The sequence below is a fragment of the Pongo abelii genome, chromosome 1 (genome assembly GCF_028885655.2).
Source record: "Pongo abelii isolate AG06213 chromosome 1, NHGRI_mPonAbe1-v2.0_pri, whole genome shotgun sequence".
Taxonomy (NCBI): Eukaryota; Metazoa; Chordata; class Mammalia; order Primates; family Hominidae; genus Pongo; species Pongo abelii.
Genome location: NC_071985.2, coordinates 134,031,871 through 134,047,915, shown reverse-complemented (window position 1 = coordinate 134,047,915; position 16,045 = coordinate 134,031,871). Strand labels below are relative to the sequence as shown.

Here is a 16,045-nt window from a genome sequence, read left to right as displayed (position 1 = left end):
GGGAGGCTGGGACCTGGGGGTGAGGGTGGAAGGGGAGATGCTGAATTTAGGCTTCTCTTTTACAAAAAGCCTCACATCTAGACTCTTTGCTATTCATTATTTTAAAACTGGATTATAATTATTATATAGTTTTATATTTGAAAAGTGTTCATTCTTAAAACACAAACATTTAAAATACAGCAGAGCTTTCATATTTGTATTCTGGCATTTCTTTATTTTTTGAACCATAGGTAGTTGCCCAGGATTCTACTGAGCTCTGAAAGGCCTCAGTGTCCAAAATGAGATGACAGCTGTGCTATATTAGAAAGGAATATGAGTTCAGGGTCAGAAAACCTGAATTTAAGCTTCAACTATGTCTCTTACTAGTTTGTGATTTGGCATGTTATTTACCCTGTCTTGGCTTCATTTTTCTTATCTATAAAAATAAAGCCATACTCTTCACGTTTATACCAGGTTATTATGAGGATTACATAAAATAATTGGTGTAAATATACTTTGTAAACTATAAAGTACTACACAAATGCAAAGTAAAATACATTAACCACATTTCTAGCATTTATATAATTTAAATTATGTGTCAGGGTATAGTTCTTTCCCATTTAAATTATGTGGAATCTTTAGTAGTAAAAAAGCCTAAGAGTGGAGCTTTTGACCACTCTTGAGACACTGCTACCCATGGGAAATTACTCAATAATAAGGTACCAGTGCTGAATTTACTCATTTAAACTATCCTAAATACTGCCTGCATTCAAAAACAAGTCATGAATTAAGCCACAATTGTCAGGAGAAGAAGTCCAAATAAATAATTTTTAATTATGATACATTACTTATTACAGTAAAAATTGGCATTTTTCCCCTTCAAAAGCAGAAGCACCAGTCTTAGAATGTATAGTATGAATGGTATTTTAAGTGAAATATAACATAATATAATGTGGAAACATTATTTTACTGTAGAACATACTTTCTAAATGTAAAGTAATTTCACACACTGAAATGTTAGAATGGAAATAATGTCATGCTGAATAACAAAATAAAAACCCCCATGACTTTCAAAGTCCACTTCAAATTAAATACGGCATACTGCTGAATAGATATATGAAAATTAAAAAAATAACTAGCCCAAAATAGAAGGTTTTCATACACAAATACGATTTATGTAGAGATTTCTCTTAACATAATTGCAATGATTCTGTGAGAAAGTAAAGTGAATGTTTTATTTAAGAATTTTGTTCATTTGGTCATCACATTTTTGTTGAACACCTACTTTGTGCTAGGCTTTGTTTTAAGTGCTGGGGACACAGAAAAAAAAAAGACAATCCTGCCCTCGAGGAGCTCACAGTCTAGTGGGGGAAACAGATAGGTTGACATTGATTTTAAAATTATAAAAATTATTAAACAGCTTTATAAACTTCATTTGCAATCAAACAAACTTTGGGTGTTATGAATGGATGGTAAAAAGGGATGATGTCCAATGCAGTGAAAAACCATCTGCTTCAATATCATGTGACTTCTGCGAAGGCAGTGATGTGGTTCTGCAAAAAGAAAAAGGAATGACAAAGTGAGAGGCTTGGGAACATTAGCTTTGTAAAATATGTAGTACCTTTACAAATAGTCATTAGCTTATATGATGAATGTTGAAGTTGCAAAACATCCAGCATTATTAAACTAAGTTTTATGTATTATTACATAATTTTTGCTGCTAATTACATATTTTATTCAATAATCTTAATTATACAAATAGATTAAAATGTTATACCTGCTTTATTCAAAATTAACTTTGAAATTTGAAAAGATAAAAATGGCAATGCCAGACACGTTAATATTCTGTTCAGTGTTAATGGAATTTTAATGCTGCATGTTGGAGTTTCAGATTAATTGCTCCCTGAGAGACAGATGGTGTTGAATGAGGTGGTGAAATGCTCAGACTAAAACGGCATTTGCTAGTTGACAAAAATCTACTTAAACACTTCATTTTTGATGCATGAATCCCGACTCCAGACTGTAGTCTCTGTTGTTTACCTCTACCATAGAATTCTTCACAGAGCCTATTTTTTTTTTTTTTTTTTTTTGGAAATCAACAGAATTATGTACAAAGAAACTCTGTGGAATGGCTAATATTTAAATAGATTCAGGCATGCAACAGGCCATGTCATGCCTGCTGAAATACTGCAATGAAAAACTACTATTACATAATTAATCATGCTACATATGGGCTTATGTCAAGATCTAATATGACTGACAACCCCAACAAATAACATCAGCATTACAAAAGGGTTCTACCATCATACTACCCATTTTAAATGTGTTTTGTATAGTTTTTGTATGGCTTTTGTATTGGCTTTTTATAACAAATGATATCATAAACAGAATTTCATATGATGAATGTATGCCATAAAATGTTCTCAACATACATATAGCTTTTTTCAAGTTTAAGTATTTTAATTCATCAAAACATATTTAAAATGTGTGTAAAGAAATTAAAATTCATTTTCATTGAATTTAGGCATATTAAACCACACAAAAAGAATCTCATTGACTACAATTTGGGGTATTATCTTCTAGGCTTGACCCACTTAATACCAGAGAAAAACAAAATTAGTACGAATCAGGAGTGAGCAGAGCATGCTGAGTTTTTCACTAACTCCTGGTAACACTTTAGAAACTTTAATTTCCCATTTAAAAATGCCTGGAAATTCAGTAGCTCATCTCTGTTTTCTTGAGTTTTCCTTACAAAAGCTCAGGCATGACTTCAGGGTAAAGATGACTTGTCAGAGTTATATAATGCACTATGATTGAATTAAAACAATAAGAACTGTGGAGATAATACATCACAGTTTTAATTCCAGTGGCCCCACGGGTACTTGAAACCAGTGAACTGAGAAAATGCAATTCGATATAGAGTGTTTCAGCACAAAACCGTCATGAACATCACACTTCTTAATAGGATCTAGAACAACATAATTTCTGGAAAGATGTTAAGATAGAAATTAAAGATTAATCAGTCAGTGACAACTGGTGGGTAGGAAAAGGATCAATAAGGGGCAGTAGAGAGAAAAGAAAGGAGGTAGGACAGAACATGGATGGTGTCCCAAAGGCCACTGGCCTAGGCCTCAGGGTTCCCATTGTTGACCCAGATAATGAAGGGAGGGTTCACAAGGCTCATTAAATTTGCTGAAGATGATCTTAAGGGGACAACCACTAACCTGGAAGGGAGAATTAAATACACATTAAAGGACTTTAATAAACAGAGAAATAACCAGAAGCAAATCACTGATGATCAATGCAGAGCTTGACAGAAATAGAGGAAAAACCAAGTGCACAAGTGCAAGCTGGAGAGTGTAATAAAGAAACTGTAATAACTGTAGGGTGACCATATAATTTATCATCTAAATATGGACATGTGGAAAGGGGAAAATGGTGCTAATACTACACAAGGACAACAGGCTTAAATGAGGATTGTCCCAAATAGTAATATAAAGTCACGCTATACTGTGGTTTAATGTGTCCACTAAAATGCACATGTTGGAAACTTAATTTCTAAGGCAACAGTGTTGACAGGTGAGGCCTAATGGGAGGTGATTAGAGCACTAGAGTTTTGCCCTCATAAATGAATTAATGTCCTTATCATAGGTCAGCATTTGTTATAAAAAAGCAAGTTTAGTCCCCTTCTCTCTCGTTCCCTCTTTTTGTGCTTCCATTATGTTATGGTGCAGCAAGAAGGCCCTTACCAGCTGGAAGCACCTTGACCGTGGACTTCCAAGCCTCCAGAATCCTGAGCCAATAAATTGCTGCTCCTCATAAATTACCCAGTTTGTGGTATACTGTTACAGCAGCACAAAACAGACTAAGAAACCTTAATAATGAGGCATGGATGTATAACTGTAGGTGAGCTATTGAGATCTAGAAAATACTGGAATTCAGTCTCGGCATTTAAAATCACATGCTTCAGTGATCACTAGATCTCCTCCCTTTAACTGCCCATACATTTTAAGCCATAATACTCTTTTCCTATGCAAAAATATTACCAAGTTAAACTACAAGGACAACAGTTGATTTCTAGACTGACTATATTTTTAGATCCTAGGATTCTAGGGAAAACTCTTGCCCCCTCCCCCAAATTAGCATCTTTCCATTTCACATCACTTAAGTTTTAACTTCTGAGGTGCTTTCATTTTTTCCTGTTTGACTGGGATTAGAAGTATCCTGCTTGGGGCTCATCATTTTAAGGTAGTTGTAGTTAGCAGACAGATAAACAGACGAAAATAAAACACTGAAGTGACTATGCCTAGGGAAGAGAAAATTAAGGGGACATTTAATCATAGTACATGAAAGGAGTGTACAGACAGATCAGAGAGCTTCTGTTCATTTACTTTACTGTTTAAGAGCTAATGAACCTATGTCATAAATGAAAGAGATGGATTATTTATCTCAGTAGTTTTTTTTTAAGTTTAATTCACTTCTGGCACAGGGGTGATTTTCCCTGAAGGAATCTAAAGCGCCAAGACAATTACTTCAGGTCGTTTTATAAGAATCTATTATATGATGGTACATTATACAACTTACATTACCAAGGTATGTACAAGCATAATTTGAAATATACAGATGGCCTAATTCCTGTGCAGGAAGTTATTGTCTATTCACTTCCCAGCAGTATTTTTCCCATTAACATGGAAAACCAGAATTGTGTTTAATATTTTCAGATTGCTGTCTTGATAAATGGACTGCCTATGAGGAAAGTAGTTGACCAAGTGTTTCTCTTTTTCAATATGGCTAAATTCTGAATATTCAATACTAAATCTTATTAGTAGATGATAGTGCAAAAAAGCAGTAGGCAAACCAAAAGCTCATGCTTAAAAGTTCTATTCAGAATCATGAGAAGAAACTGGTCATATAATTTATTGTCACAATTCCTGGTACCTTCTGCAATTACATTAACCTTACCATGGAGATGACAAAGCTTGACCCCAAATAGCTGAAGATTAGAATATGCTACATGAAGCATCCATTAGAAAGTGTTCACTCAGGTGCACAGCAAACCACTGAGCAAAATACTGAGTCTGGTCCTTGAGTGCAGGGGTCACAAGAGAAAGCAAACACGTTTCTGGAAAGTTGTACTGGATACTTAAATTTAATAAATTTTAAAGTCTCTATAGCATGTCCATTTTAAAAGTTCTAAGTTCTGCATGAAAATCTCTATTTTACTATTTATTCTACACCTCCACATAGAAAATACAGTCTGTAATTTAAAAAAATGTTAATTAAGACAAAACTGTCACGATTCATGACACGAAACTTTGGTGATGACTTGCCATCTGGCAAGACCTGTCACTCAATCAACAAATAAGGGGAAAAGTATGGGAAAATGCAAAAAGGGCACTCCAGGGAAGTCTTTGGAATTATAGCTATAGGAAAACAAGTAAAATGCCATTATTAATGGCTTCTTAGTTAAGGAATGCTAAATTCATATTAATGATTGAAAAATAAAATATATTTGAAAGATTAATAATTATAACAACAACAACAGCAACCAAAAGCTCTAGTTCCTATATTGCTTTTGGTTGTAAGGAAAACCTGCACAGAAGGACACATTTTTCTGTATTTGTCTTAGCTTTGCAACCCAATTCCAACACCAGTGCGCTCCAGCGCACATACGTTTATTGCCTTAATTGAAGGTGTTCACAGTGGCTTATTCCCATTATCCAGCTGAAGAGCCTGGCAAGACAGTCTTTAAAGGACCTTTCCTGTGAATTTTCTTCTTGACCATTCTCAATAGGTTGATTTTGGCACACCTACAAAATGTGTTTTACATATTACTTAAATGTTTATTTAAACATTGACTTAATTTATTCAAAGTACTGGTTTATTTAAAGTTCCATGTTGTTACATCGTTAGACCAAATGCTGAGATTAAATATTATTCCAGTTTAATTCTTTCAACATGATTGATGATAAAAAGCTTTTGTGTTTGAATAGGAGAAGCTATGAACAATCAGCATAGGGTTTTAACCTAAACATAAAGTGGATCTGTGCACCTGTCTTTCATGCAATGATTTATGTCTCTGACTCTGTTGCTGCGGAAGCTGTGTGGTACAGTGGTCTTCGCAGTCAAGTCATCTGAATGTCAAGTGTTTAAATGTGGTCTCCATCACAAGTGAAATTTTAGCAAGCAATTTAACCTTTCACAGACCCAGCTTTCTCATCTGTGAAATAGAGATAAGAATACATACTTTTTGAATGGATTTTTATTAAGATTAAACGGGATTATATACACAAAGGTCCCTGTCCCTACTCAAACATATTAATCATTTATTTATAGTTACTTATAAAAGCCACAGAAACAAGCTAAAAAGGAAAGTTAAAAAAAGAAAAAGTAAAATAAATAATTTTTAAGTAATTGGTTAGAATTTTACAAATAAAACTCACTATTTGAATATAAAATACACTATTCTACCGATCTTCAATGCTCATATCCAAACAAAGTCTAAAACCCAACAAAATGTTTCTTTTAAGATTGATGCAAACTCATTTGGTGGCAAAACCCGATATGTTGTGAGGCAATTTATACTCCATGTTTTGCTGCAGAGATACTCATCTGTGATTACAACTGTTGCTCCAGATGCTGCTTGTGTAACCAAATATACATATTCCTAAAATATAAAATATTTTGAATTCTGTAAAAACATCTGACACTAAGGATTCTGGAGAAGGAATCATGGTCCAATAAATTAATCAACAATTCTGACATAGCCTACATTGCATCAGGAAAAGATAGGTGGATGTCATAATCTTGAATATTGTCCCTGTTTATTTTGTGATTTGCTTCTTTAACTCATTCATTTTCTTCATTCACTGTGTCCTTTGAGGAGGGGAAAGTGAGCAGAAGAGAGGAAAAAAGCAAAGTACATGGAGTATGTGTTTGAAGGTTCTACTTTGTCACATTGTTTTCCTTCTGGTAGCTTGTGAAGTTGGTGAGAATTTTGGTAAAGAGAAACAATGTTAGAACTATTTAAGAAGAAATTAGTTAAATTCAGATTTGAAGCTGTAAAACTGATTCTAAAATGTATGTTGAGCAATTTCTTGTTGTTTTTAGAAGTTGGAGACATAAAAGCTATCATGTGACAGAACCAAAGTTTTCTTGGGAAAGGTGACATTTTGGGGGACTATTAACCTTTCTGTACAGTGGTCCTGTTTCAGTTCAGAGTTTTATATTGGTTCAGAGTTTTGTTTCCATTCAGAAGTTTCCTTTTTTTTACTATTCAGAGAAAGGAGCTAACAGCTACCTTCTAAAAGAATCTCTAGGCAGCTTTCTCTGATAATTAAATCAGAGGCAGGCCCAGTTTTTACGAGAGCATTAGCTACAGATCTTATGAAGTATTTCCAAGTCCTGAGAAGCCAAAGAAGCTTAAGGCTTTTCACACCAAATCTTTAGAGGCACTGATTCTCTACTGTGGCTTCATGCTGGAATTACCCAGGATCTTCAAGAAAATACTGATGCAACCCCAGAGACCAGGATTTAATTGGTATGAGGCATGGCCTGGTTACTGGAATTTTTAAAGGCTCTCTGGATGACTGTAATGTACAGCCAATATTGAGAACCACTGTGTCAGAGGTTCTGCAGGCCCAGCTGTATCCAGATCAAGTGCTGACTCCACATCCAGATCACCTGATATGACTGATGTAGTACAAGTCCTGAGGCCCAAGCCCAGGCCTTCTGGATCAGAGTGTCTTGGTGTGAAACCCAGATATCTTCTCTTTTTGCAAGTGCCACAAGCAATGGATTGTCTTTTATGCCAGTCTGAGTACCACTGCCTAAAGCTGAAGAAAAGTGATTAATGAAGTAAGCATTATCAGGGATGTAAAATCAATTCCTTCCTTAAGATGCTGTCCTTTCACTGGCAAAAGAGTATTGCTTAAAAAATCAGTGAACCGGAATAATTCCAAAAACTAAATCTTTGAATTCAAGCCTTTTGACATTAACTGCACATTATATGTCATGCTTAGAGTTACACAATGCATAAAGGTGTTAAGAAGACCTTCAGAAAATACCTGTTTATTTCACTTTTTTTTTTGAGACGGAATCTCGCTCTGTCACCCAGGCTGCAGTGCGGCGGCGAGATTTCAGATCACTGTAACCTCCACCTCCTGGGTTCAAGCGATTCTCCTGCCTCAGCCTCCTGAGTAGCTGGGATTATAGGTACACACCACCACACCCAGCTAATTGTTTGTTTCACTTTAACTCAATGTTTCCCAAAGGTATTGACATGAAATTTCATGGAAGTCTATGAATACTAATGTGTTTATGGTATTTGGTGGATATGGGTATCCATGCACTTTGTCTTCTAAGTTTGTTAACCTCCTCAACTATAATAACCTTCCTCTCTACCACACTTTTATCCCTTATTCATAGCTATATTCTCAACCAGTAATCATGTTTGAAATGTAAAATCCCAACTTACCTCCTGTCTTACCTCCCTCACACAACAAGGTTTCTTTGGCCATGAGGAAATTTCCTGACTACTAATTTATCCATCTGTTCCAGTCTATCATGCTCCTTACGAATTCCGCTTCTTTTTCACTCCTTCTGGACCCCATAGTTGATCATATGATCAATCTTTAACAGCATCCTCAAGTTTCTTGCCCTCGTGCCCTTATCTTGCCTGCTAAACAAAACCGTTGCGCAAGCTGGATTCTCCACCTGGACCATTCTTCTCTCTTGTCCTCACTTGGCTCATGGTCCTGCAGATCTCCCCTAAGATAATGTTTCAAGCATTGCTAAGTTTAGACAGGTCTCCCTTTATGTGTTCCTCTGGTATAGCCATCATCATCTTCTGCATATGGTTACAAAATTCTCTCTCTCCCCACGAGACATATCATAGTGCTCTGTATTTGATATTTGTTACATTTCATATATTACAAATCTGATTATAAATAAAATTTCACTATACATAACAGCTGATGATAAGGTAACTCAACAGTAAATTGTATCCATGCCTTGTTTTATATACTAATACTTTAACCTATAAAATTGGCTTCTTCTTAGTTATTTCATTTTCCTTTAACTTTTTAAAATGCTTTAGATTTACTAAATAAGCATTCTAACGCTACTTGACAGAGAAGAATCGGAGGATGTGGATAATGGACCAAGTGCATAATAAATTCTTGTAGAACCAGGAGTTGATCAAAACTCCTCATTTAAAAAATGAGGAAAATAAGCAAGTTTCACAAAGAGGCTTATTTTCACAAAGAGGCACCAGTTGATAAAAATCTGAATGAGCTACATCAAGATTCATTTCAGAACCATTCAAAATCATAAGGGCCATTAGAAATGACACAGATAACTTGAAAAATGTTTTATAAAGGTAAATATATGTTTACCATACAACCTGGCAATCTCACTGCTAGGTATTTACCTAAAAGAAATAAAATATACATACTCCCAAAAAACTGTATATGAATGTTTATATCAGCTTTATTCATCATTGCCAAAAAATGGAAATAACCCAACCTTCAATTGGTAAATGGATAAACAAACTGTGGTGCATCCATACAACAGGATACTACTCAGCAATTAAATGGGAAAAACACAGACTACAGATGCATGTAACAAATAAGTCAGACTCAAAAACTCAAAATGCATGAGTCCACTTATATAATATCCTGAGAATGGCAAAACGTGAGGAACCAAAACAAATCAGTGGTTTCTTGAAGTTGGAGATTGAAGGAGGGATGACTACAAAGGGGAAGGCTGAAACATTTGGGAGTCACAGAAACATTCTCTGACTTGATTATGGTGATAATTTCATGAAAATATGCATTTGTCAAAACTCATAAAGCTATATGCCAAGAAAGGACGTATCAGGATGCAAATTATGCTTTAATAAATCCCAATTAAAAAAAATTAGGCCCACCAGCCATAACATGAAGTCTAAAGGCCAAGACATGTCTAAAATTTGGTTTGTCAGTTATTGAATTATTGTTTTATCATCTGGTTGTTTCAGTACGAAAGAAAAATATGAAATAAGTTTATTGAAAAATATTCAAAAATATAAATTGAAATGAGAACTTTATTTATTTTTGGCCTATAAGATTGTAAAGATTATGAAGAACAATTTTCTCCATTGTTGCAGAGAACATACAGATATGAATTCAACCAAAAGCCTTAAAAGTGTTCATACTCCGTTTCTGCACTTCTATGTCTATGAATTTATCTTAAATTATTAACTGAGCTTACAAAAATATATATTTAAGGAACATTTACCTTAGTATTACTTATAATTGTGGAAAATTGGAAGTGGAAGCAATAATCTATGTCTAACAAATGTAATGGTTAGAGAATTTATATGGATTATAACTTTTAAAAATATAATGTTATAATATTATGCAGCACAGTGATTATGATTTGGAGCTCTGAAGTGACAAATATGGAACATATTTCTTTGAAAATGGAAAGTAAGGATTCATATTCTTGTTTCAGAACACAGACCAGTTGTATGACCTTGGGTGTATTACTTAACCTATGTCCCTTTCTCCATAAAATGGAAATAAGACACACTCAAATGACTTCACATATTTTATATGTGAAGTTCTCTGCATAATTCCAAGCACATATTAAGCTATAATTGGAGATTAGCTTTTAATAGTATGCCTGATATAACTGTTATATTTATTGATCTGAAATCATATCTATGATGCATTTTATGTGAATAAAAGCAATAAAATATACAGGGAAATTCTGTATTCAACACAAACTCATACACACGTTCATTGGGTCTTGAAGGTTATTTTAAGAAAATGTTTCCTGTGCTTATTGTGATGACCCCATAGATACTTCCTATTCCTTTTTTGTTTTGCTTATTCAGATTTTCAGATCATAAATATATACAGATTATTTACTGATTGCTTCTTTAATCAAAACTATGAAAAATAAACTGTTTCATAAAACTGTGAATTGACTCACTGCTTATTTACCTAGTTTTAGTCAAATAAAATTTTATATTTTTTCAACAAAATGTTTTCACAGAACTGCGATCCTCTGATTGATTTTGAAGGCCCTCCATAGTGTCTCCAGGATGGTCCCCAATAAGGAAATAGACCTGAAAAAAGGGGGAGATGAATGGCTGGGATCAGGTTCCCATCCATGTGTAACTAATTATGTGTGCATTGGAAATGATTTTTAAATCTGTCATTGATTATTCTCTCCTTAACTAATGGCCGAATGAATCATATAATTTAAAGATACAGTCATCAATTCTATATTTATTCACATAAATCAGAGTCTATATTCCAAAGTAATTTAATGAAAGATGCTTTTATAAAAGGCCTGTTAGATAACTGAGGGGGAAAGCTGTCTTTTATTTTTCATGTAGTATGTAATAATTCATAAATAGTGTGGAAAAATGGATTCTGAGTATACTGGAGTACAAATAGGAAAATGACATATGGCAAAATAATAACAGAATGTGCTAGTATTTTCAACCTAAAATGTTGATGCCTGTTGGAAATTTTTAAGCTTCTACTTTCAATTTCCTTTTTTTAAACAAAATTAAATTTTACAAATGAGAACACGATATAGCATGTAAATACTGATTTACTTCAAATATTTTTAATAAATGCTCAAAGCTTAGATTAAGAAAAATGCCTAAATATGAACATATTTAGTTCCACTAACTATTCCAATAGCTAATTACTAATAAGATTGTTTTGACAAGGTCTACATAACATTTACATTACAGTTCAGCAGCTCTGTAAAACAAAGATTTGCATTATAGAAAATCGACTGAATCTTAAATAGATTGCCAGAGTTACTCATGCACAGCATTCTGAAACCTCAATGGAATTTATCACAGGGAACACAGTAATGTATAATCATATTTGTCTTGGCGAGAAACCACAGGATTGTTTTGCTGTTGCTATGACATTAATATATGCAACATTTTATACTACAGTATTTCCTGCATATGTGCAATGTATGAAATAGACAATCTGTATAAACTTTTAAATCCATGAAGTCTTTGTATGGGAGTATCCTAGTGTGAAATTAAAAAAAAAAATCCCATTAAAGAAATGATTGTTGCGGGAGGGAACTAACTTGTGTGAAGCACCTACTATGTGCCAAGAAGTTTATCTGTGATGTGTTAATTCCAACAATTATCCTACAGGGAAACCATCATTGTATCAATTCTTCAGATAAGGAGAGGAGTGATTTGTCTAACTCCACTTCATTATTATGCAGCTGAACCAGGCTTCAAACCTAGCTGCAAAATCCAAGCTCTCTGTCCACCCATCACTCTGACTACATTCCAGTTCACGTTTCACCATGACCACTGTAATCTTATAAAATCTACAAAAGAGTCAATCAATGTAAAGTTCAATTCCTTGGGTCACCGTGAGCTCTTTCAGAACATTCCTACCCATATAATTTTTTTTGCAGTTGCCATGGGAATTAAACATGGTAATTTTCATCTGTAATAGTACATACTCATTATAATATTTCTAGATTTTGGAGCTATCATCGTTTCTTATCACTTTCATTCAGCTGATGTTTCTGTTAAGAGGGGTGTGCTTTTACATGATGAGCTTCATTGGGTAGTATAGGTTGGTGAAAAGCCCCTTATCCTAAGTATAAAACTGAATCTTGTAAACTATTCCTATCATTACTTTCCCTTTCTCTTTGGCAAGAGAGAATTCCCTTTGGTTCAACTGATCAGGAGCACATCAACCTAAGAAAAACTAATGCCTGGGTTTAGATGGAAAAAATCATTTCCTCAAAAAGCATTTTCAAATTACCCAGGAGTGGTTATTGTGGCCTGCTGTACCTGCCTTAATAAAACTATATGGATATTAATTTCCCTTAGATCTACTGGAAATATCCCATTTTCTATCAAATCCTATTCATCCTTATATTTGTTTTTAAATTTTTTTGTTCTTTTACCAGATAAAGCCTTTTTCTCTATATTTTCTATATGGCATCAGTTAAAATGGATAATTCATACATTATCTCCATCTGCTGACCTATGCCAGTCTCACAGACCCAGCATTGGCCCTTGGAGTGAGAATAAGCACAGGCAGGAGAGAAAGAAGGACTACAGAGCTCAGTGCTTTGCTGTTGTGGTGACTGCAGTCTGACCTATGAGGATCATCTGGAAAGACTGCCAATGTACACCTTATCCGTTAATTACAAAGGACAGGAATCCGTGAAGAAAGAACAGGGAAAGGCCATAGATGAAGGATCAGCATATACTATGAGTAGGGGAGAGGGATGGTTTTCTTAGTGACACTGGCTGGGAGCCCTTTTCTACTGTAAATCATGAGGTGAGATAAGTCCTCTAAATCAGCACCTAACAGCAGACTTTGCCAAATGACATCTCATCAGTCAAAATGGCATAACGTGCTGGGCTTTACTAAGATTTAGTAAGCATCATCTGCAGCATTCAACTGGATTCTTATGATAGCCTTTCTGAGTCTTTTGTTCTTCCATGCTGCTCTCTTATTCTCCTCTCTGAACAAGCCATTTAGGAATTAAACTACTCACTTCTTTAAAGTCCCTTTATGGAAGGACTTTAAGGAAGTCCTTTTTGGAAGGTACCCAATTGCTTACAGGATAAGAATCAACTTCTTAATGTTGCATAAAAGATCCTTCATAACATTCATCCAAGGTCACACAGAACACTTTTCCATGTATTTATTTCCTAATTGTATTTGCTCTCTAATGATTTGCCTATTCATGAACTTTACCAATTAGGATGTTTTCTATATTATAGACATCAACTTTTTGACATGTGTGTTGTTTATATTTTATACTTTGTAATTGGCCTTTTATAAATCATTTTAAACTACTCTTGGTAACTTATTTTTTTAAATGCTTGAAAATTTTTCCTAGTTAGCAATGCCAAGAATGAAGCAGTGATAATGAGTCCTACCTTTATGAAACCTGGAGAATCTTATACTTTTACATTTTTGCTGGCATTATCTAGAATTTGTCTCATTTTGTCATCTTAGATAATTTTCTTTTCTTATATATCTTCTACTTAAATTTTATAGTTTTGTACAGTTTCTGTTACTTTATTTTACCACAGTTAAATCTAATTAAGTTTTATATTTAAATGGTTTCTATTCTTTCTGCCAATTCATTCATATCCTAATTTGATCTCTAGTTACTGGTATATTACTCACTTAATTGCTAAACATTTTCTGTACCTTTTTATGATTAGTTTAACTCCTAAATTCTTGCACAGCTGATATTTTATGGTTATTTTAATACTTAAATGACTTTTTGGGTAGAAATAGGATTATGTCACAAACTAATTCCTTGAAAATTCTGAAGACATTACTCCATCTAGAATAGATAGAGTAGGATAGAGCTTGCATCCAATGTTATGCAGACACAAGTCTGAGACCAGCATGCTATCAGCCTTGGGTAGGTAAACAACTCTTTCTGTCATTGTGGTTGTGTTAGTTTTCACTAGGTAATGCTATATACCTAGTATATATAGTGTATGTATGTATATATACAATGTGTGTAATACTATATACCTAGTATATACACAGTGCGTGTATATATAGAGTGTGTATATATACAGTGTGTGTATATATACAGTGTGTGTATATATACAGTGTGTGTGTATATATACAGTGTGTGTATATACACAGTGTGTGTGTATATATATATACTAGGTATATAGTATTACCTAGTACTATATATATATATATATATGTATATATATACTGTATAACAACCCCAAAGGCTCAGTGGCTTCCAACAATAATATTTATTCCATCCTCATACTACACATTGTTGGCCAGGTTCTATGGATCTGCTCTAGGCCACAGGTTGGGGCCAAGCTGGCTTCTCCTGTCTTTCAATTTTACGGCCCAGGCTGAGGCAGCAGTACTTGTCCAGAAAATGATCTTTTCCTGAAAGAAGGCAAGAATACTGGCAGAAACTCATGATAGCTCTACATGTTTCTGACTAATGAAGTTTATATCAGGTCTATTCACATGTTATTGACCAAGTCCAAAGTAATTGGAGTAGGAAGAACACTCTGCCTAAGGAAGGAAATAGCTAACAACTGGGAACAATATTACTACCTATCATGGAATTTATAGGGTTCTTTCTCCAGTACTGAAATTCAAAAATTTCACTGAGAAACATCTAATTCCAATATATATATTTCAATAGTTGTTTTGTATCTGTTTAACCCTTCCAGCTTAAAGATGCAAGTATTTATTTGGAAGAAAACTTCCTTTAGAGTATATTTCTGAATATGCATTGCCCCATGTATCATCTTCTTCAGATACAATGATTCATATGTTAGGTTTCTGTGGTATGTCCTCCATATCTATGATCTTTTCTCAGATATCAATTTAATTCTCTTTTTTTATTATAAAACCTGTCAGTAATATAACCGTCAGCTTTTTCAAGTGTGGACTTTGTTCTTTATGGTTTCTAGTATAGTTTTAATTCCACCATGGCATTATTTGTTTTCTTATATTACATTTCTGATGTGTCAGCTATCTTTCATCTGACATTCATTTCACATGTTTTCTTTAATTTCCTTGACTGTGGAAAGAAGATGCTATCTACAATAAATTTAATTACATTTATTGTAATCCTTTTTTTTTTTTTTTCCTGATGAAGTCTCGCTCTGTTGTCCAGGCTGGAGTGCAGTGCCACAATCTTGGCTTGCTGCAACCTCTGCCCCCTGGGTTCAAGTGATTCTCCTGCCTCAGCTTCCCAAGCAGCTGGGACTATAGGCACATGCCACCACGCCCAGCTGATTTTTGTATTTTTAGTAGAGGCGGGGTTTTGTCATGTTGGCCCTCGAACTCCTGACCTCAGGTGATCCACCCGCCTTGGCCTCCCAAAGTGCTGGGATTACAAGTGTTAGCCACCGCGCCCAGCCAAATTTCTTGTAATCTTTTTCTTTTTTTTAATGCTCTATTAAAATATCTCTTTCTCTCTATTCTGTGTCATTTTAAAGGATTTAAGTTCTTGTCCTGATTATTCATGCTTGAAACAGGACAGATTTAGCTCAGTTGATTTTCCT

At 34.4% G+C, this 16,045-nt stretch overlaps 1 protein-coding gene across 3 annotated transcripts in view; it reads right to left on the bottom strand.

Moving 5' to 3' along the window:
• Positions 1 to 1,190: 1,190 nt before the first annotated feature.
• The window catches only part of PLPPR5 (phospholipid phosphatase related 5), a 115,042-nt gene continuing 100,187 nt past the window's right edge, over positions 1,191 to 16,045 (bottom strand). For all 3 annotated transcript variants that reach the window (XM_024255928.3, XM_024255932.3, XM_054530909.2), the window contains one exon: positions 1,191 to 1,532. In XM_024255928.3, the coding sequence (XP_024111696.2) occupies positions 1,500 to 1,532 (33 nt within the window). In that variant the 3' untranslated portion in view covers positions 1,191 to 1,499. The remainder of the gene's footprint in view (positions 1,533 to 16,045) is intronic.